Source organism: Rana temporaria, chromosome 1, assembly GCF_905171775.1.
Source record: "Rana temporaria chromosome 1, aRanTem1.1, whole genome shotgun sequence".
Taxonomy (NCBI): domain Eukaryota; kingdom Metazoa; phylum Chordata; class Amphibia; order Anura; family Ranidae; genus Rana; species Rana temporaria.
Genome location: NC_053489.1, coordinates 18,928,156 through 18,952,345, shown reverse-complemented (window position 1 = coordinate 18,952,345; position 24,190 = coordinate 18,928,156). Strand labels below are relative to the sequence as shown.

The following is a 24,190-nucleotide window of genomic DNA, read 5'->3' as shown; positions in this document are numbered from 1 at the left end:
CACCCTCTGTAGTACAATCTTATCTACTAAAATCAAGTCTATGCCTGAGTAGGAGTTATGTCTGGAGGAGTGGAAGGAATAGTCTCTCTCACTTGCGTGTTGGCACCTCCAGACATCAAACACATTCTCAGCGTGTAGTAGAGCGCGTAAGGCAGGCTGGTGGCGTTTAGATCGGGAGTTGGAGTCCATCTCGAAGTCAACCGTCAGATTGTAGTCTCCGCACATTATCAGAGCTCCCCTCCTGATCTTGTTGATTTTGCAAAAAAGTTTCCTCAGGAAGCGGAGTTGATGAGTGTTGGGTGCGTACAAGTTGACTAGTGTGTACAGTTTGTTGTTAAGGGTTCCAACTAGTACCAGGAATCTGCCATCAGGGTCTATCAGGGAGTCCTGCAGGGAGAAGTTCACAGAGTCCCTGATGGCAATGGCAACCCCTTTCTGCTTTTTAGGGGCGGATGCCAAAAAGTCGTGTGGGAATTTGGCATGGTGGAAGGGAGGTGCACCAGCCGCCTCCAGGTGAGTTTCCTGGAGGCAGAGGACATCTGAGCGCAGTTTCAGGGCCTCCTTCCATACTGAAGCCCTTTTGACAGGGTGGTTCAGACCACGTACATTAAAGGAGGTTATTGTCAGGGCCATACTTGAGCATAGAAAAGAAGTGATAACAGTACCTCTTGGTGGCATGTCTGGGGATCCAAAGCAGCTGAGTCCAGGCGGCGAAAGTGCACGGTGAGCAGGATGTCTTCGGTGAGAAGAGGACGGTGTCCATCTCAGGGGAAGGGAAGAAAGGAAGATAGGTTTTGAGAACCAAAAACAGGGGGGTTATAACACAAACTTAAAGTATTGCGAATAAAAAGGGAGATCCCAGCCGGGATCTGGATGCAGAGTAGCTGCACATATTGTAAGGAGGGGAAGTTCGTGGAAGGATGGAGCTCCAGAAAAGTCAGGGAATCAGATGAAAAACAGCATTAATACAAAATTGCCGAGGCACGGGGCTTTCATGATTTCTTTTTGTTGTTGCGCTTACGTGTCACCAGCGACCACTCGTCTTGGGTCTGGGCTCTGGGCGCAGAGGAGGAAGCTGCTTCGCCAGGGGGATGTTCGGGCAGGATGTCCCATTTGCGAAGAAGGGCGAGCCCCTCTTCCAAGGTCATGATCACGCTAGAGACACCCTCTTTGGTTATAATAAGTTTGGTCGGCTGGCCCCATTTGTAAATGATGTTGTGGTTGCGGAGTGCTTTTGTGACAGGTAAAAGGGACCTGCGTCTTTGCATAGTGTGCTGCGAGAGATCCGCATATACCTGCAGGTTAGGGAAGCGGTCAGATACCTGAGAGTTCTTGCGGAACGCTAGCATGAATTGGTCTTTGACATGGTAGAAATGTACCCGCATCAGCACATCTCTGGGTATATTTTCAGGGAGGTGAGCAGGCTTGGGCAAGCGGTGTATCCGGTCCACCACTAACTCTGAGGCAGGCGTGGAGGGTAGGAACGTCCCCATAAGCTCACGGGCATATTGTTGGAGTTGAGCGGGTAGGACAGTTTCTGGGACACCCCGCAATTTAATATTGTTCCTGCGAGATCTGTCTTCGAGGTCTGCGACCTTCGCTCTGAGCCATGCCACCTCATCCTCTTGATCATTGTGAGAGTCAACTAGGGAGTTATATGAGGCCGCATAGTCCCCCATTTTTTTCTCTACATGATCTACTCTGCCGCCCAGCTCCCCCATTTCTGTTTTAAAGCTCCTCATGCAGTCCATCATGTCAGCATGGAGGGAGCTGCGCAGGGAGACCAGCATATCCCTTAGGGTAGTGTCAGATACAGGTAGGTTGGAAGTGGGGAAGGTATTGATGGGAGCTGAGAGCTCACGTGTGTCCTCCATTGAGCCCTGTGATACACTGACCTGGGATCCGGCCGACAGTCGCGGTTTATATTTCACTGGGCTGCAGGAGAGGGGAGTCGAGGCCTCCGGAGAGCGGCGTTGTGTCCCATCTCTCGGTCCCGGGCTTGGCGTGGATATAGAAGATCCTCCGGCGGAGGCCGGAGAGACGTGGCCGGCGCCATCTTGAGACACGCTGCTAGGCCTGGGGGAGAAGAAATCCTCCAATTTCGCCGGTTGAACGGCATTTTTCAGTTTCTTGGTCATCCCTGGGCGATGTGCGGGTTGATGGGTGGTCGATCGGGTGATTTTGATCAGCCCACGGTGCCTCGGTGTGCTAGTTTCCCCGACGCTGAAGCGGAGCTCCTGAGTTAGGCGTCCATTCAGCTGCGCGGTAACCACGCCCCCCAGCAAGAGAGTTTTAATTGGGGATAATAAGCCTAACTGATGTATGCCTAACTTTTATCTTATCAGTTGGGATAGGGGGTTTGGTGAATGATGGGCGGTGGATTAGGTGCACACTGTTCTTGCACTTAGTATTTCAAACAATCCAGTGGAAGTCTTCAAACAAAAGGCAGCCTAAAGAGCAGACTGGCAGTAACATGCTAATATTCAAATGTATGCACTGCCATGGGGGACATGTACCAATTGAAAAAATAAATAAAACAATAATAATAATAATCTCTCTCTACACAGAAGTTTCAACTGTCCCTATCAACACTGATAATAAAGCTGCTGTGACCCCACCCATCCATCGATATGATAGGTCATCTATTCCTTCATCCTTGTGTACCACATTAGAGGATGTTCTCTATGTTGGTGGTGAACCTGCAAACTTTTCGGCCAAAAGTTTGTGATTCACAAACTTTATGAATCCCAGAGATTCCCCACAAATCTATGGTAACTGCTGAACCTCATCCCTACACCTGTATTTATACAAAATAATAATAATAATAATAAAAATAATAATAACAATAATAATAACAATAATAATAATATGAATATGAATATGAATATTAATAATAAACATGGCATTCTTGGCCATCAAACTTCTAATTTTTTACTGTTTCATGTACAATATGTCATAATGATATTTTTGCAACCTTTACTTTCTACAGTGCTGATAAAGATGGATTCTGTGTATTTTATGTTTGGCCTTTTTTTCCTACTCTATAAGCAGATTCATATTCCAGTCTATAGTAATAAATAACAGAATTATTCTTTATAAACCTGACACTCTCACAGCCTTCAGCTGAGCCATGAAGTCAGTGTCAGGATCCTGGGCTGCTGTCAGTGATGATGAGGTCGGGAGAAGAGGAAGAACTCATTGGAGTCTATCAGAGACTCTGCCATATTGTCTTCAGTTATCCACTTAGAATATTGTGGTTGTTGTCTTTGTGTGTGACCCCCTGCACACCTGACACCCAGAACTCTGCTCACCGCTGTGATATGACTATGAGGAATTATACATTTGAGTACAAGTATTCTCAGGATGGAGACATCATTATAGGAGGGATATTCTCTGTACATTCTGTAGTGTCACGGTGGAGTTTGGAAGGAAGTCTTATTAAAAATCTCATGTGTGCAGCGTAAGTGAAATATGAATTGTAAATCTTCCAATCTGATCTACAGAGCTGTGTATTTAGGAGAGATGTGTGATAATGTGCAGGACTCATTCAGTCTGTTACACGGCATTTACATGAAATCAAAGTATATCCTTCAATGTGTTCATGAAAACCCACGTATGGCCCATTCTATTGCCGGGTGTTAATAGTCACATTCATTCATTACGAATAGCTGCCAATGTAACACAGTAGATGAAAAAACATGCAAGACCCCTTTTTTAATAAGGCAGCACAGCTTAGAGTTACAATGAATTGGGGTACAATTTACAATGAATGACACTGCATTGCACTGCCCATAGAGAAGGTGCTTTGCCATGTATTGTTATGTGTTAAGGTGTGAATTATTACCACAATACACAACTGTGAATGGGACCTTGAATGAGTTTGGCCCTTAATGACTCCATATCTTTATTTTTTTTACTTTTGAATAGAGTTGGGAAGGATAAAGAATCCCTGTCAGGTTTTTACTGCTATCTGGGGCTCCATAAAAGAGATTCCCCTCACAGAAATACTATATAATGTTATTGTGGTACTTTAACCTCCCTGGCGGTATGATTATTTTAGATTTTAGGTGCTGAATGCGGTACCATTATTTTGCAAGGAAATTTGGCGTTTTACATTGTAGGCCTGTAATTCTTCGGAATAAATTACTTAAATCTGTCCAAACAAGAGTCTAGTAGACATCTCGGGTATGATAAAGTTTGAAAAACAAAATCATAAATTATAATATAATAAATAACTATAAATAATTATTACAAATAATAATATAATCATAATAAAAATTATTCAATAATGTAATCAAATCGAAAACACTGAAATTTGCTCAGTTGCAAAATTGTCGCTATCAATACTTTTATTTTTTTTATGACAAATTTCCCCACAAATCGCTATCGCTCAATTCTGCAAGTGATTATAATGAATTATCACTGTTTTCTAGCTGCTCTAAAACCATTTTTGACATAAAGGGACAGTTTTTGGTTGCTATGGACAATCTACAGTTTGCAGGCAGAAAGAACAGTTTTTATTGTATAAAAGTACATGCAGGACACTGGGCAGACCACTAGGGACAAAGGGGATGTGTATTTTTTTTTTTACATACAGTACTGTACTCTATAAGATTACAGTATACTGTATGTATTGTGTCTATTTACTTTTTTGAATTTGGCACCGATCTCCGCTCCCGTGCATCGTAACGTCGCAGGGAACGGAGATCAGGGGAACACAGTGCATCGGGCGGAACATCTGGCCGCTGTGCACTGCGGAAATACATCGCTGGATCCCAGGGAAAGGGTAAGTAACCTTTTCCAGCATCCAGCAAGGCAATCCCGAGTTTGGCTCAGGGATACCGATAGTAGAACAAAAATCTCACCTCGCCACACTCGGGAATACCGCTAGGCAGGTTAAAATGCATGCCTCATAAATTGCCAACCATGGCTATAACTTTATAAATTCAGGAACGATTGAATTTCATTATATGTTTCATGCAGCAATGCACACGGCCACCAATCCCACCATAGATCTCTAGTTGAAATGTGTTATACATTTTGCCATAGATAATTTCTGCTTGAATCCTTGTCCTGTAGACCAATGCAAAAATCTCCATTTTCTGCAGGGTTTACCACAGAGAATACAGACATCTCCTGGCTTTTATATTTGCTATTGATGAGATAAACCGCAGTCCAGATATTCTTCCCAACATAACTCTGGGATATCATGTGTATGATTCTTGTGGACATGTGAATAAAGCTATAAAAGACGTTCTACAGATATTGTCTGGACATACAAAGGAAGCTCCAAATTATTCCTGTATGGAGCGGGGTGCCCTGGCTGGTTTCATTGGAGATCTCAATTCTGACACCACTCTACAAATGGCCCAGCTGCTGAATCTATATGGTTACACCCAGGTAAGAAAAGATGAATTTCCTATATTATGTAAGGTTAGGACAGCGAGTCGTCTTATGGTGAGGTGGGTCAAAAGGGTGCAAATAACCTTGGTGGTAAAGTATAAAGTTGTTCCAAAAAAAGAAGGCAGTGCTGTGTAGGGATGGGCCAATGGTTCAGTCCAATCTTTGGCAGTTATGACATTTGAAAAATGCCTGAACTGTTGCCCATTCAGCCCCCCGATGATCATTTATAAAAGTAATATTTCAGGAAGCTAGAAACCACCAAAGTCACCAATATCATTGGCTTACATGACCTATAATCCCTGGTCATGGTCATACTTGGTCAATGGTGTCATTGCTATCCCCATCCCTTTCCTGTCAAGTGTACCGGGTCTGTTGGGTTTTTAGTGTTGACAATTTCTCAGGCGGCAGACATCATAAATAAGGATGCATTTACAATGAGGAGCTTTTCTTTTTTTTTTTTTTTTTTTTTCTAAAAGACTTGTCAAACATTTGTGTGTCTTTATCTATAGGTTACTTTTTTTGTCAATAAGTAGGAGTGTTATGTCCCTCTTACTCATTCACATAGGGGGTCCCTTTGTTTTTAAAAGCCTCCCGCCTGCAGACCCCCACAACCACCGGGCCAGGGTTGTGGAGAGAAGAACTATCTATTGGTAGATCTTGAAACTCACATATAATTGAAAGCAGACTTTTAACACAAGTTTGTTTTGTTATTGAATTATTGTATTATTTTATATTCCATTGAACAGTCGGGGAGATTACTGAGCACATGGTGATGTTATTGATATATTGTAAATGTAGAATCACTGCATAATTCTATCATGTATACTGTATACAGTATATAGAGTATCAAGCCTTGTAGGTCTGAATCTTATATGTACTGTAGTTGCTGTCAAAGTTGTTTTTGGGGATTGATACAATGTTTGTACACAGTGCGAGGAAGGTATTGAGAAGATCGATCAAAGTAGATGGAAGTGTGTTTTATTTTTGTTTTGTCTATAACTGTAATACAATATTTTTTGCAAAACAATTTTGACTTTTTAGCTCAAAAACTGATATATATATATATATATATATATATATATATATATATATATATATATATATATATATATATATATATATATATATATATATATATATATATATATATATATATATATATATATATATATATATATATACACAGTATAAAAAGTATATCACAGATTTGTTATCTGAAGAAATTAGAGTTCTGGTTCAATAGACAGACCCATAGTGGAAATGTAAACATTCAACTGGTCCATAAAGGATATACAGGTTCAGGGGCTGAGCTGGTAATTGTGTTTATACTTGGTTGTCCACCTCCAGCTAAAGCCAAAATCAGATGATGATCAGGAGACCCCTAGGTGGGATTACAGAAGGAAGAACCCTTAGGTTCGGACAAAGCCGATGAGAATGGACCGAGGTTCAGTATCATCGGTCCAAACCGACCGTGTGTATAGCCCATCGGTCTGCTGTCCTTCGGTCCAAAATTTTAAAACATGCTTTAAAATCGAACCGATGGCCCGCTGCCCGATCGGTCCAAACCGATGGTTAGTACAGAAAGCATTGGTTCAAAACCTGCGCATGCTCAGAATCAAGTCGACGCATGGTTGGAAGCATTGAACTTTGTTTTATTCAGCACGTCGTGTGTTTGACGTCACCGCGTTCTGACCCGATCGGTTTTTGGAACGATGGTGTGTACTCACATCAGACCATCAGGCCACTTCAGTGGTGAACCGATGGAAATGGCCCGTCGGACCATTCTCATCGGTTTGGAACGACCGGGTGTACGCGGCCTTAGAGGGAATTTATCAAAACTGGATCAGCCAGAATCTGGGCAGTTGTGTATGACAACCAATCAGTTTCCATATTTCATCTTCAAAGCTTAACTAAACAAGCTGAAGATAGAGGCTGATTGGTTGCTCCAGATTCTGGCTGCTCCAGTTTTAATAAATTCCCCCTTTAATGCCATATTATCAGCTTTCATTGCAGATTCTAATCATTTATGAAATAATACATTTTCTCTTGTATCTTTATCTGATCAGTCTGGTGAAATAAAAGCACCACTACAATCTGCTTATACATCTATTATAGACAGCTCAGACAATATGTTTGTTGCTCTCTAAAAAGCATTTAAAACATTTCTAAGGTTTTCTTCTGTCCATTTGGATATTAAGCGTTCCACATTAATTACACTTTTCTTCCTTTCTAGATTAGTTATGGAGCCAGAGATACTTTGCTGAGTGATAGAAAGATGTATCCAAACTTTTTCCGGACAGTTCCGGATGATGAGATGCAATATGTGGCCATAGCAAAGTTACTGGAAAGGTTGAAGTGGAACTGGGTCGGGATACTTACATCTGATGATGAATACGGAGAGAGGGAGATCCGACAACTCAGCAAACATTTATCTGATCATGGAATTTGTATTGAATTCAAGATTCTGGTGTCTGTAAAGAATTATAATAAAATTCCTCCAGAGCTGCGGATTTCAACCACAGAAGTTCTTATTATTTGTGGCTCATTTAGTCTGACATATTACAAGTTTTTGTATAATAATGTCCCTTATTACACAGAGAAAACTTTTATTTTACCAGATTCTTGGTCAATGAGCGAAATGTTTTTCATTCTCAGTAACTGCAGCTTGGCGTTTACATTCCCCAATCTCTACATAAAGGGATTGCTGGAATATTTTTATAGTATTTATCCATCCAGATGCAAAAATGACCCCCTGATGGAGGATATTCTCATATCTGAATTTCAATGCTTTTCAAAAAACCAAATGAAAAATTTCCTTATTCCACACACAACTAGATTACCTCTTAGGGACTGCAGTTTGGGGAAACTTCCACTTGATTTATATTATTCTGATGAGAAAACCTCCTGTAGAGTGTATGTTGCAGTCTACATTTTGGCTCAAGCATTACATGACATGGATTTCTCTTTAAAAATAAATAACAAAAAATCTGAAATAAATCCACACACACTAAAGTATAAGGTGAGAGCGTCCAATAAAAGTTTACTCGTATATTTCTATACTCGATCAGTTCAGTACTGGAACACAATGGGGGTTATTTATGAAAGGCAAATCCAATAAATATATAACAATACATATAAAATTGCAACCTTTGCTGATGATATGCTTCTTTTCTTATCAGGACCCCATATCTCCATACCTAATCTTCTTCGAGACCTGGACCACTTCCACCTACTTTCAAATTTAAAAAGAAAATCACACATAATCTAACTCTTTAAACTTCACAGTATCCTCAAGCTCAGTAGAATTATATAAGAAGAATTTCCCATTCACCTGGGCCAAACATAATATAACATACCTAGGAATTGAAATTCCCTCTAATTTGGACAACCTTTTTAAATTAAATTACTTACCCATACTGAAAGAAACACATGAAGACTTAAAGAGATGAAATTCCTTAAACGTCTCATGGTTTGGAAGAGCCTCCCTAATAAAGATGACAATTTTACCCCGATTGTTGTATGCCATTCAGACAATCCCCATCAATTTACCAGCATCATTCTTTGCCTCTTTCCGTAGGGCATGTTCTACCTTTGTCTGGAGGGGCAAAAAAACTAAAATTAATTATACAAGACTAACCTTACCCAAAAATAAAGGTGGAATAGCACCAAGCAGCTTTTATGGCACGAATAGTAGACTGGAACATCCACCAAAAAATTAAAGACTGGTAGGTGGATTCAGGTAGGTTTACGCCGGCGTATCAGTAGATACACCGTCGTAACTCTGAATCTACGCCGTCGCAAATTTAAGCGTATTCTGGAAACCAGATACGCTTAAATTAGGCTAAGATACGAGCGGCGTAGGAGTCTCCTACGCCGCCGTATCTTAGGGTGCATATTTACGCTGGCCGCTAGGTGGCGCTTCTGTTGAGTTTGGCGTAGAATATGCAAATGACTAGATACGCCGATTCACGAACGTACGTGCGCCCGTCGCAATTAATTACACCGTTTACGTTAGAGATACGCCGGCGTAAAGATAAAGCTGCTCCCTAGGTGGCGCATCCCATGCAAGGTATGGACTTCGGAACAGGCCTATCTTTTTACGTCATTTGCGTAAGTCGTACGCGAATCGGGCTTGATGTAATTTACGTTCACGTCAAAAATGCGTACTTTGGAGCAATGCACACTGGGATATGTCCACGGACGGCGCATGTGCCGTTCATTAAAAACGTCAATCATGTTGGGTCACCAGTCATTTACATAAAACACGCCCCCTGTTCCACATTTGAATTAGGTGCGCTTAGGCCGGCCCATTTACGCTACGCTGCCGTAACTTAGGAGGCAAGTGCTTTGTGAATACAGCACTTGCCTCTCTAACTTACGGCGGCGTATTGTATATGCCATATGCTACGCCTGCCTAACGTTGCACCCGCCTACGTGAATCTGGCTATGGGTATCGTTAGAACAAATACAGTTCCCACAAGCAATTAAGTCTCTTCCTTGGATTCACCCTAAACATCACCCAAAAATTATCAGAGCACACCCACTTGTAGGTCCCACACTAGATATCTTTCATAACACCTTCAAGATCAATAAAACATCTCCATGGTCTAGTCCTCTCACACCCCTGAGAAACAATACTGGCCACACAAGGAAATCCTTGCCAAACACTTCTTTGAGGCCTGGTACACACGATAGGATTGATCTGCGGATACGGTCCGCCGGACCGTATCCGCGGATAAATCCTCTGCGGATTTTAATCCGATGGAGTGTACACACCATCGGATCTAAATCCGCGCCGAATTCCCATCTCGGTGACGTGTCGCGCCGTCACCGCGATGATGACGCGGCGACGTGCGCGACACTGTCATATAAGGATATCCACGCATGCGTCGAATCATTATGAGGCATGCGAGGGATGGGTTCGGACGGATCGATCCGGTAAATCTGTACAGACCACCGGATCGATCCGCTGGTGCCGATTCCAGCGGATAGATTTGTAAGCATGTCTACAAATTTTTATCTGCTGGAAATCGGAAATATCCGCGGTAAATATCCGCTGGAACGTACACACCAGGGGATCTATCCGCTGAAACCGATCCGCTGAGATTTTTCAGCAGATGTATCCTCTTGTGTGTACGGGGCCTAAGAATGGGAAACCCTTATCGAGAGACGACTTGAACAAAGACATAAACCCATTTATAATCCCTCAATGACACTATATGCAAATTAGACATTTCCTGACCAGAAAAGAGTAAGCCCAACACTGGAAAAGACCCCATACAATGCTAGAAGACCTATGCACAAAAAAATCCCCACACAGACACATCATTTCATCCTTATACAACTCACTCTTTGAGGGGATGACTGATTTCTCCAGCGCATCATGTCAGAATTGGGAAAGGGATCTAGATATTAGTCTAACAGAAGAAAACTGGGAAAAGATATACGCACATAAAGGATCTCTAAATGTGGCCACTCAAGAGTGTGGCTTCAAAATCATTACCAGATGGTACAGAACCCCTTCTATTCTTTTTTTTTTAATTATTCATTCTTTATTCTTTTTTTCCATTCAAATTTTAAAATGTAATAAAAAAAAAAGGAAAACAAATATTCCTTATGTGCATCATAATCTTAGTAGATATACAAAAAGAGAGAAAAAGGAAAAACATCTACTGGAGTAAAATAAACAACCAAGCCAAGAAGTCTATATATTATTTTACCTAATTCCGATATGAGAGAGTGAGAGCGATAACACCAAGTTTAACACACCTGCTCCCCATTCACACCTGAGACCTTGTAACACACCTGAATCACATGACACCGAGGAGGGAAAATGGCTAATTTGGCCCAATTTGGCCCAATTTGGACAGTTTCACTTTTGTTGCCAGCAGTTTAGACATTAATGGCTGTGTGTTGAGTTATTTTGAGGGGACAGAAAATTTACACTGTTATACAAGCTGTACACTCACTACACAACATTGTAGCAAAGTGTAATTTCTTCAGTGTTGTCACATGAAAAGATAGAAGAAAATATTTACAAAAATGTGATGGGTGTACTAACTTTTATGAGATACTGTATATGAGCCAGTGTTCATGGAATATAGTATTAATATTAATAAAAGTGCAGCATGCTAAACATGTGACTGGACATGTGACATATTAAGCACATTAGATCTAGTGTGTGTCTGGTCTTAATGGTCCCGGAAGGGACAGACAGGGTTAGAGTAGGATTAGCACAATGTAACAGCATAATGAGATGGAGTTGTGTGTATATGTATATATATATATATATGAGTACCTGTCCTTACATACATATAGGGGAGGTAGATTTCAACCAAAGTTACTGTGTTGGGTGATGAAGGAAGTCAAGTACATTTGATGTAAGAGGGCACAGCAGTTTTTTTTCATCACATAGGGCACAAAAAGTCCCCTATGTAATGTCTTTTTTGTGACAGGTTCTCTTTATTGAGATATGCAGGATCTAAAAGATCGCAGATCGCATTGCAAAACATTATTTTCCAGGTGAGCGAGCTGGGGACACCGAGAGCTTGACCCGGAAGTGACGTCAGAGATGTCGCTTTCTGGGTCACAAGAAGAAGGGGAGGAGAGTGGATGTGTGTCCGCTCTTCTCCTTCCCCTCCAGAAACCAGCACCCGCCATGGAGCTCTCGGGCCCGCAGATGGGCAAGCAGAGCCTGGTAAGCATGGCGGTGCTGGTACCGAGGGTGTGTGAGAGCGATCCGTCGACAGCGGTGCCACCTGAATGCTCTCACCTGACAGGCAGGAGGCTGACTGTCAGTTTCGCACACAATCCAAGCGGCTGCAGCCACCGGATCATCTGCAAAACCTCCCACTGTCAGGTCTATATGACAAACGGACCAGGCGGAAAAAGGGTTAAGTGCCTCTTCTCCAGAGTGAATACCTGTAATCTATCAGTCCTCATAGCTGAGGTCCTCCGTCCTCCTTGTTACTTTTGTTGTCATTTGCTGAACTCTTTCTAATTCATTGACATCTTTCCTGAGGATTGGTGACCAAAACTGAACTGTATATCCAAGATGAGGCTGAGCCAGTGTATTGTAAAGGGGTAAAATTATTGATTTATCTCTGGAGCGTTCACATTCACAAAGCAAATTGTTTATAAATAGTCCCATTAAAATGTATCTGATTATAAGTGCTCAGCAAACAGGTCATCTGATTGAGATTAGGGATGAGCCGAACACCCCCCTGTTCGGTTCGCACCAGAACCTGCAAACAGACCAAAAGTTTACATAGTTACATAGTTACATAGTTAGTCAGGTTGAAAAAAAGACACAATTCCACCCAGTTCAACCACAAAAAAATAAACAAACAAAATAAAAAGCACAATACAATCCCATACACCCAACTCCATACCCACAGTGAGTTGATCCAGAGGAAGGCAAAAAACCCCAGCAGAGCATGATCCAATTTGCTACAGCAGGGGAAAAAAATCCTTCCTGATCCCCCGAGAGGCTGGCCAGAACCACGTCTGGAGGGAGTCTGTTCCACATTTTCACAGCTCTTACTGTGAAGAAACCTTTTCGTATTTGGAGATAAAATCTCTTTTCCTCTAGACGTAAAGAGTGCCCCCTTGTCCACAGTGATGACCATAAAGTGAATAACTCAACACCAAGTTCACTATATGGACCCCTTACTATATATATTTGTACATGTTGATCATATTCCCCCTTATTCTACTCTTCTCAAGAGTGAATAGATTTAGTTCTTCTAATCTTTCCTCATAGCTGAGCTCCTCCATGCCTCTTATCAGTTTGGTTGCCCTTCTCTGCACTTTCTCCAGTTCTCCGATATCCTTTTTGAGAACTGGGGCCCAAAACTGAACTGCATATTCCAGATGAGGTCTTACTAATGATTTATACAGGGGCAAAATTATATCTCTGTCTCTGGAGTCCATACCTCTCTTATACAAGAAAGGACTTTGCTCGCTTTGGAAACCGCAGCTTGGCATTGCATGCCGTTATTGAGCTTATGATCAACTAAAAACCCCAGATCCTTTTCCACTACAGATCCCCCCAGTTGTACTCCCCCTAGTATGTATGATGCATATTCTTAGCCCCCAAGTGCATAACTTTACATTTATCAACATCAACAAACCTCATCTGCCACTTAGTCGCCCAATTAGACAGAGCATTGAGGTTGGCTTGTAAATTGGAGACATCCTGCAAGGACGTTATTCTACTGCATAGCTTGGTGTCATCTGCAAAGACAGAAATTTTACTTTTGATCTCAGACCCAATATCATTTATAAATATATTGAAAAGTAAGGGTCCCAGCACTGAACCTTGGGGTACACCACTGATAACCTTGGACCATTCAGAGTAAGAATCATTAACCACGACTCTCTGAATTCTGTCTTTTAGACAGTTTTCTATCCATTTACAAACTGAAATATCCAATCCTGTAGACCTTACCTTACACATGAGCCGTGTGTGCGGAACTGTATCCAATGCTTTTGCAAAATCCAAATATATCACGTCCACAGCCACCCCTCTGTCCAGGGTTTTACTTACCTCTTCATAAAAGGAAATCAGGTTTGTCTGACAACTTCTGTCTTTCATGAATCCATGCTGTCTGCTGCTTAAATAGTTTTTTCCAGCAAGAACTCATCCATGTGGTCTTTTATTAATCTTCCCAATATCTTCCCAACTATGAAAGTTAAACTAACAGGTCTATAGTTACTTGGTAAAGACTTTGTTCCCTTTTTAAATATGGGCACCACATTGGCCCTGCGCCAATCCAGTGGTACTATTCCTGTCATTAATGAGTCCCTAAATATTTGATACAGTGGCTTTGAAATTACAGAGCTCAATTCTTTTAGGATCCGTGGGTGGATGCCATCTGGTCCAGGTGCTTTATCCACCTTTACAGGTCTTCACAGGTGAGTATAAAGTGGCTGTACCAGCTCCCAGAGGAGCTGGCTCCCAGTTGATGGTGGCCTCACATGTGCATTCTCTGACCAGAAGTGCATTCTTTGATCAAAAGTGCCGGAGTTAAAAACCTGGAGTTTAAAACAGGAGGTAAGACAGGAGTCTTCATTATTTTTTCCAATCACCGATACAGAACAAGCTTGAAGCTAATAAAGTTGGAACTCTTGATATACCGAGAGCCCCCGGTGGCAACTCTGTATTCCCCGGCTTGGCGCCCCGCGATACACCATTCACCTGCCAGCTGCACATCAATCCCCCCTGACACCAGCAGGACCCCCCTCTTCCCTAGGGCCAGAACTGCATCCCGGCAGCTACCGGCGCACGCTTCCTAGGAGTAGGACGTGTGGCCCACGGGATGTAGATAGGTAGGGCCCCTTCCCCCTCCCTTCATCGCCGCGACCGAGTGGCTCCCCACTCTTCCCCTCCAGATACCAGCCTGCTACCCCCTTGTAATTGGGTCACCTACCACCATCTCCTAACTCAATAACTACCAGTTGGCTATCCCCCCCCTGCCCCCCTCCCTCGAGGTCACCACCTTGGCTCTTTGCAGCCGGAGTGGTGGCCATCTTGCAACACCCTAGCCCCACTCCCCCTCTCTCAAATACCATTTGTACTTGATCCAGGGTTCGCCCGATCGCCTCTCAAGGGGTCAGGAAGGAATTTTTTTCCCTGTCGTAGCATATTGGTGTAGCACAACCAGGTTTTTTTTGCCTTCCTCTGGACCAAGTCAGGATCGAGGATTAAGTTAATCCTTGATTAATCCCCCCTCCCTCCTCCCCCTGGTGTTTGGCGACTATGGTTAATCTGCAATATTCTGCAGAAACCATTGGGGATCTGAGACAATTTGCCGCAATACTACCAGCCATCACTAAAAAAGCCCTAAGAACTGAGCGACTTTTGAGAATCGATCGACGATCGACTATCAAAAATCTCAGCCGTTTACCCCAGCCTAAGCATATATCGTGTGCTTTGATCAACACAAGATCGGCAGTAAAACACCGACTGGAAATCCATGATTTCATTCTACAATATGATTTAGACTGCCTCTTTATTACAGAGAGCTGGCTTACAGCTGACTGTAACACCATTCTCGGAGAACTGGTGCCAGAAAACTATTGTATCATAACTGAAAACAGAATAGGGCAAAGAGGAGGAGGACTGGCCGTGATCCATAAGACTCATCTTGCAATCACTAAACCTGTCCTTCAAAACCCTCTTCCATTTATGGAAACCCTTACCCTGCAACTACAAACAAACTCCCAGGAGACCGTCCGGATTCTACTCTGCTATAGGCCACCTGGCCCAAAATCGCAGTTTCTCCCATCATTGACGGACTTTATCTCCACCTATAGCCTTAACAGCAAACACCTTTTGCTGCTCGGGGACTTCAATCTCTGGGCCAACTCCCCGCAAGACCCCGTTGCCGACGCCTGCATTGATCACTTCGAAGGATTAGGGCTACACATGCTTCAGGTCACACACTCGATCTTATTTTCAGACAAGATCTGGAAATAAAAATCTTGGAAAATGAACCATTGCCATGGACAGATCACCATGCAATTAAATTCATTATTTCCAATTTCCCACCCTTAACTAAAACATCAAATCTAGTGACAACACACTGGACTAGATGCCAGAAGAAGCTCCACTCGGAACTCTTCAAAACCACGTTAAGGAAAAAAATAAATACAATTCAGCCGCATCAAACGGCTGAGGAAACGCTGGATACCATAAACACAGCCCTATTACAGTCAGCCGACTTAATAGCGCCGAAACGTAAAACCCGCATCCGGAAAAATAACTCCAGCTGGTTCAATAACCAACTGGCATTACTGAAGCAAGAGCGTAGAAGGGCGGAAGCCGCCTGGAAAAGAAGCTCTTCAGATGAGAACCTTATCGTCTACAAAGCAACAACAAGAAAATACCACAAAGAAATCTTCAAAGCCAAGAAAAACTATTTTTCCGAGGCTATCAACAGCGCCCTTAATCGCCCATGCGAACTCTTTAAATTGGTCACTCAGACCATGAATCCAAGATGTCTTGAAGCCCCCAATTCGGACTCACAAGAATTTTGCAGTGAATTGTCGGATTACTTCATTAATAAAATCGAGGGGATCCGACAAAGCATTCAGCAAAATAATTCCCCCCTCAACTCTCCCCGTAATGATTTACACAATACCTGCAGTAATTCACCACAACCAGGTAAGTTCACGCTGGAACCTATCTCTATCCATGCCACTAAAAATATCATCGGTACTCTGCGTAACAGCACTGCACCGAATGATATCATCCCCACTAAACTGCTGAAGGAATGCGCCGACATCCTGGCACCTCCTATCACGCAGCTTATCAACCAATCCTTCAGGGAAGGCATAGTGCCCTCCCAGTTGAAGGAGGGTATAATTCGACCCATCTTGAAGAAACCCAACCTGGACCCCAAGGACCCACTCCACCGTCGTCCAATAACAGGTCTAAATGTACTCTCAAAGGTAATGGAAAAAGTAGTGGTACAACAGCTGCAACATCATCTAGATACCCACAACCTACTTGACCCATTTCAATCGGGATTCCGGTCTGGACACGGGACAGAAACCGCATTGCTCAAAATATGGGACGACGCTCTCGAGGCCGCAGATGAAGGAGAATCTTGTCTTCTGGTTCTGTTGGACCTGAGCGCAGCCTTCGACACAGTAGACCACAAGCTTTTATTGACTCGGCTAGCTGAAGTAGCCAGAGTCACAGAAGGTGATTTACATTGGTTCTTCTCTTTTTTGGAAAACCGATCGCAAATAGTGAAGTTAGGACCTTTCACTTCTGAGAAACGCACGGTATCGTGCGGAGTCCCTCAAGGATCCCCCCTGTCGTCGGGGTTATTCAACATCTATCTTCGCCCTCTTTTTGAGATTATTAGCAGTCAAAAACTGCTCTACCACTCATATGCAGACGACACGCAACTATATTTCCGCATTTGCAATAAAAAGGATCATCACCTCAATCTAGAGACATGCCTCTCTTTGATAGAGGACTGGATGACAAAGAGTTATCTTAAACTCAACGGAGCGAAAACAGAACTTCTCCTGTTTCACGCCAAACGTATGAATCAACCTACAACAACTTGGACCCCCCGCCCATTCTGGGCAAAATCATCACCCCTAGCACCAAAGTCAAAAGTCTCGGGGTCATCTTTGACTCTCACATGACATTGGACGCACAAATAGGGTCAGTAGTCAGCGGATCTCACCATCTACTGCGCCTACTACGCAGACTTACTCCTTTTATTCCCAAGGAAGACATAGCGGTCGTGGTGGGAGCTATTGTAAACTCAAGATTGGACTATGCAAATGCCCTTTACCTCGGACTCCCCAAGTACCAAATCGCTCGTCTACAAGTCGCTCAAAATACGGCCACTAGACTTGTGACTGGGAAAAAACCTTGGGAATCAATCTCACCTTCACTGAGAGCCCTTCACTGGTTACCAGTAAAATACAGAATCACTTTTAAAGCACTCTGTCTAACGCATAGATGTATCTATGGGAATGCTCCCCATTATCTATGCGAAAAAATAAAAGCTCATAAACCCAATCGCGTTCTGCGTTCCACCAATCAAAATTTCCTCCAGATACCCAAAGCCAGATACAAGTCCAAAGGAGAAAGGAGATTCGTGGTCCAAGGGCCTAGACTATGGAACGCTTTACCAACCAGCATTCGGTTGGAGGAGAATCACTTAGCATTCAGGAGAAAGATCAAGACTCATCTCTTTTGATACCAAAGGAGACAGGAACAACAAGCGCCCAGAGGCGATTAAATTCGCATGTGCTGCGCTATATAAGTTTTCATTCATTCATTCATTTATTCTGTCTAAATATTTCTGGACCAGATCACTTTTGTATACATAGAGCTGAACAAAGTATTTAATACATTTGCCTTCTCTTTGTCCCCAGTCACCCACTCTAGATTATTTTGTAAGGGGCCTACATGCTCAGACTTCACCTTTTTACTATTAATATATTTAAATAATTTTTGGGGGTTTGTCCTACTATGTTTTGCAATCTGTCGTTCATTTTGGATTTTTGCATCCTTGATTTCCTTTTTACATATCCTGTTATATTCTTTGTAACATTTAAACGACACTGGTGTTACTTCATTTTTATATTTTTTAAAAGCTATTTTCTTATTGTTTATAGCTTTTTTAACTTTGACCGTGAGCCACATAGGTTTTATTTTTAGCCTTTTAAACTTATTGCCCATGGGAATATACTTTGCCGTGAGGTTCCAAACAGTCTTTTTGAAGAATTCCCATTTCTGTTCTGTGTTCATCGGTGACAATATTCCCTCCCAGTCCAAGTCCTGGAGAGCAGCCCTCATCCTTGGAAAATTTGCTCTCCTGAAATTGAGTGTTTTTATCTTTCCTGTATATATTTCTTGCTTATAGTTAACATTAAATGAAATCATGTTATGATCACTGCTACCCAGGTGTTCCTTTATCTGAACAATAGTAACACAGTTTGTGTGAACTTTAGAACCCTGTTAAAGTCTATGGGACTTGAACGTTTGAAATCTAAAGTGCTAATTGTAAAGGATAATATGCAAGTTATTGTCCTAAAAAGTGTTTGGGGACCCGGGTCCTGCCACAGGGGGCATGTATCAATGCAAAAAAAAAGTTTTTAAAACGGCAGTTTTTTCGGGAGCAGTGATTCTAATAATGCCTAAAGTGAAACAATAAAAGTGAAATATTCCTTTAAATTTTGTATCTGGGTGGGGGAGGGGGGTATAGCATGCCTGTGAAGTAGCACATGTTTCCCGTGCTAAGAACTGTCCCTGCACAAAGTGTCATTTTTGAAGGAAAAAAAGTCATTTAACCACTCGCAGCTATAATGAATTGTCGGCTCCCGGCAACACAGAGAAAAGTCATTGATAAAAGAAATGCGTGGGGGTCCCCCCAAATTCAAATACCAGGCCCTTCATGTCTGGTATGGATATTAACCACTTCCGGACCGCCGCATGTACATTTACGTTGGCAGAATGGCACGGACAGGCACATTGGCGTACCTGTACGTCCCTGCCTAGAGGTGGTTCGGGGGTCCGATTGGGACCCCCCGTACATGCGGCGGTTCCCGTGGCTTCAGGAGCGATCCGGGACGAGGGCGCGGCTATTCGTTTCTAGCCGTCCCCTCGCGATCGCTCCCCGGAGCTGAAGAACAGGGAGAGCCGTATGTAAACACGGCTTCCCCGTGCTTCACTGTGGCGGCTGCATCGATCGAGTGATCCCTTTTATAGGGAGACTCGATCGATGACATCAGACCTACAGCCACACCCCCCTACAGTTGTAAACACACACTAGGTGAACCCTAACTTCTACAGCGCCGCCTGTGGTTAACTTCAACTGTCATTTTCACAATAAACAATGCAATTTAAATGCATTTTTTGCTGTGAAAATGACAATGGTCCAAAAATGTGTCAAAATTGTCCGAAGTGTCCGCCATAATGTCGCAGTCATGAAAAAAATCACTGATCGCCGCCATTAGTAGTAAAAAAAATAATAATAATAAAACTATCCCCTATTTTGTAAACGCTATAAGTTTTGCGCGAACCAATCGATAAACGCTTATTGCAATTTTTTTACCAGAAATAGGTAGAAGAATACGTATCGGCCTAAACTGAGAAAAAAAATTATATATGTTTTTGGGGGATATTTATTATAATCAAAATGTAATATGCAAATACAGTGCTACCTGATGTGAAAAAAGGTATCAAATGTGATATTAAGCAGCGCTCAAGAAAATCAAATAAAAAAACACACATATAATATTGCTAAACTATTAAGTGAATTGATTGTTTAACTTTTAGAGCAGCAGCTCACATATATTTATTTATTAATTTATTTTATTTATATTATCAATATCACTATATTTTCACTTATATTCTCCAGTTACGCGCAGTGGGGGTGGCTCAATTAGACGGCCCTTATTTCCACCTTTTTCCCATAGATATTTATTATAGCAAAAAGTAAAAAATATTGCATTTTTTTCAAAATTGTCGCTCTATTTTTGTTTATAGCGCAAAAAATAAAAACCGCAGAGGTGATCAAATACCACCAAAAGAAAGCTCTATTTGTGGGGAAAAAAGGACACCAATTTTGTTTGGGAGCCACGTCGCACGACCGCGCAATTGTCTGTTAAAGCGACGCAGTGCTGAATTGTAAAAACCCCTTGGGTCATTTAGCAGCATATTGGTCCGGTCCTTAAGTGGTTAAGGGGAACCCTGCGTCAAATAAAAAAAAAACATGGGGTTCCCCCCAAATATCCATTCCAGACCCTTCAGGTCCCCAAACGCTTTTTTATGACAATAACTTGCATATGCGACTTTAAAATGAGCACTTTAGCTTTCTCCCCTGTGTTCCACGGCTTTTGGAATTCGCCACGAACACCCCAAATTGTTCGCTATTCGGCGAACTCGAAACTCATCCCTAATTGAGATATAACTAAATAAACAATCTATAGTCAAAAAAATACTAAACCTTCTATATACTTCTTACCTATAATCATATCTGTCATTTTCTTTAAGCTGTCCCGCTATGTAAAAGAAGTCCAGTACAAGGATCAGAACGGCAAGGTCATGATTTTTAATGATAAAGGAGAACTGCCCAGCCCAATGGATATTATTAATTGGATTACAAGAATTAAAGATAGAAATATCACTGATTGGATGATTGTGGGTCACTTTGATGGGTCCCTTTCAGAGGGTCAGCAACTTACACTAGAACCAGAGCGAATATCATGGAAAGGAGACAAGGTGAGTTACACTGGGGAAGCTGATCCAGAACTTATACAAGAAACATTCTAGTTTTGTCCCTAAACCCATCTCCAGATAAATCCTAACCCCCTCCCCCCATCCTGTTCATAGATGACCATTATCTGCCCTGACTCATTCCATGGTGATTAGATGAAAGTGTCAGGTCTAGATGTGTGGATATAAATGCCGGGATATGTTCCCATCACTCATTATACCTGAAGAAGTGGATGAACTACAAAACATCTTCTACATTACAGAACAAGTCCAGCTAAATGTGACTGACTACTACTATTACCTCCCCCCTCCTCATCACACAGACCGGGACATAGACACTCATAGAAGGACCCCAACTCCTGTGCAGAATATAAAAGACTTTGGAATGGAATGACTACCAATATTATACATTGCCAGATTTTATCCAGACCTTCTGAATTCATCTGACTGTAAAAAGAAGAAAAATAAGTTTAGAGTAGTAATTCCCCCGATCAGAAATTTGCAGTTACTGTATATACATTAAAAAATGGAGCTACCTGGATTTCTGTATGAGTGACTCCTAAAATGCGGTCAAATGCGGTTGATTTTCCATTTGGATTTTTAAAGCAGTTTTTATACTTGGGACAAATTATTAGTGGTTACGTGAAATCACTGAGAAAACACGGTTAAAGGGCAATTGGATAACAAACTTCATGTGGTGTCAACATCAAAATTCTCAATGTGAACTCAAATCTAATGCCGCGTACACACCATCACTTTATGTGATGAAAAAAAACGAAATTTTTAAAAACGTCAATTTAAATGACCGTGTGTGGGGGAAAACGTTGTTTTATGTCTTGTGAAAAACGACAAAAAAAATTGAAGCATGCTTCAATTTTTTGTGTCGTTTTTCAAAACGTCGGTTTTTGTTTCACAAAAATTGACCGTGTGTAGCAAAAAACGATGTTTAAAACAACGTTTTTAAACCCGCACATGCCCAGAAGCCAGTTATGAAGCGAGCTTCAATGGAAAAAAGTGGTGAACGTAACCTCGCTTTGCTAGAGCATTGTGAAAAAACGATGGTGTGTAGGCAACGTCGTTTTTGAAAATTGAAGTTTCAAAAACGTCGTTTTTTACTTCACAGAAAATGTCTTATTTTTCCATCACATAAAGTGATGGTGTGTACGCGGCATAAAAGTCCAAAATGAATAAATATTGTTTTCCTGTCCAAGAATTGCGACTGTGAGGCTTTGATTGCATGCAACCCTCAGTGATCACAGGCCATCGGGCACATTTCTTTCCATAGGTAAAAAACAAGATAAACGGGATATGGATCCCGACTCACCAGACGGTGTTGATCCTCTCTATCACATGACAGGGGGAGTCAAATCAGGCTTGTGTGGTCACCGTGACCAAATGACACGTCTACAACCAAGCTTCCCATCCACTCTGCTCGATCGTACTAGGTATCCTAGACTCAGGTCCTCACAGACACCTTCTCTGATCCAACCTGTGTGTTTACAGCGAGTGGATGTGTTGGTTGTCTCTCATGCAGGTTCTCACAGACATTCGCTCCGATCCCGCCTGTGTAATCACAGCGAGCAGTTGTGCAGTGTGTTGCAGTTGAGTCTTAGTCCCCATACACACCATTAAGCCCCATACACACCATTAGATTTTCTGCAGATTTTTGTCTTCAGATTTACCAAAACCATGTAGTGCAACATACATTTTTTGAGTGTTTATGTTTGTACTGATAGTTTTGTTGCTGTAACTTTTCTAATGAAAGGATTCTGCTAGTACTCCTAGATGTCTATTTCTGTCTTCTGGTTCAGAACATATTCTGTGGTATCCAGACTAATGAAGGGCCACCTTCTGGAATGGTCCATGTGTTTTCACCAAGGTATACTGTACATGCTGCATCATTGTGTAGCGCTACCCCCGGAGGAGCCGCTGATTGTTTTGGGATCTACTCTCTCTTTGCTTGGCTCACCCCTATTGAACTGGCTCGAACCACCTGAGTTCTTCTCAAAAGTCGCGTTGGTAGATCACTGCTCCACAGCACAAGGATCCCGGCATCAGGCTCTCCACTGTTTCAGTTGTCAGCTGGGCGGCCTCTCCAATCTCCTGGAACACGGGCTGGGTATAGTGGTCTTGCTTCCTTCTGGATGGCTGGTCTCTCGGTGGCTTTAGGCCCAGCTTCAGGCCTAGTAGTATGGTGGTGCTATCCTCTGTAGCTCCGCAGAGGAGAAGAAGAAGGTCCAGAGAGAGAGAGAGATCAGTTCCTCCCCTTTCCTTAAGTAGCCTCCCCCATAAGTCTGTGCTGGGGCGTCACATGTTCTGACAACGCAGGGCATTGTGGGATGTGTAGTCTGTTTCTTCTAAGAGTCAATGGAGTCCATATCTCCCGCTACTTGCAGTCCATAATGCATAACTTCTTAAAGGTATCTTACATATTTACAAGCGTGAGCAAAGTTCCAGCGGGGATGGCCTGTCATTAGACTCTGACAGGATGACCCCGCTACAATTGTAAACATCAGAAGCTCGGCTTCCCTACACTATTATATCTGTACTTTTACTCTTGAATAGATCATATAGCTCTATATTATCTCAGGTCCCAAGAGGTCAATGCTCCGAGGAATGTCTTCCGGGGTTCAGAAAATCTGTAAGAGAAGGATATCACCCATGTTGTTATAATTGTGCTCCGTGTTCAGATGGAGAAATATCAAACCAACCTGGTAAGCTTTATGTTTCTATTAGTATAAATTCTGATATTGAATTAGAAAATGAAAACATTTAAAGTCCTTTAAAGTGATTCTGAGTGAGTGAAAAACGTATATAGCGCAAGACATGCAAACTGAATCACCTCTGGGCGCTTAGTATCCATTCCTGAGTAAACTTTTTGACCTCAGAAGAGATGAGTTTTGATCTTTCTCCTGAAGGCCAAGTGGTTCCCCTCCAATCGGATGGTGGTTGGTAGCGCGTTCCACAGTCTAGGTCCTTGGACTGCAAATCTTCGTTCTCCTTTGGACTTGTATCTGGCTTTGGGTATCTGGAGTA

General features: G+C 42.3%; 2 protein-coding genes across 2 annotated transcripts; both read left to right on the top strand.

The window, feature by feature from the left end:
- Nucleotides 1–2,147: 2,147 nt before the first annotated feature.
- On the top strand, nucleotides 2,148–11,888 carry LOC120926839 (extracellular calcium-sensing receptor-like). Its single transcript, XM_040337135.1, has 4 exons — nucleotides 2,148–2,203; nucleotides 5,109–5,400; nucleotides 7,637–7,876; nucleotides 11,859–11,888. The coding sequence occupies exons 1-4, from the start codon at nucleotides 2,148–2,150 to the stop codon at nucleotides 11,886–11,888; spliced, it is 618 nt and encodes a 205-aa protein (XP_040193069.1).
- An 86-nt stretch (nucleotides 11,889–11,974) lies between these two features.
- Nucleotides 11,975–23,937, top strand: LOC120926776 (extracellular calcium-sensing receptor-like). The gene is made up of 3 exons (XM_040337012.1): nucleotides 11,975–12,100; nucleotides 20,933–21,160; nucleotides 23,745–23,937. The coding sequence occupies exons 1-3, from the start codon at nucleotides 11,975–11,977 to the stop codon at nucleotides 23,928–23,930; spliced, it is 540 nt and encodes a 179-aa protein (XP_040192946.1). The 3' UTR covers nucleotides 23,931–23,937.
- Nucleotides 23,938–24,190: the final 253 nt, after the last annotated feature.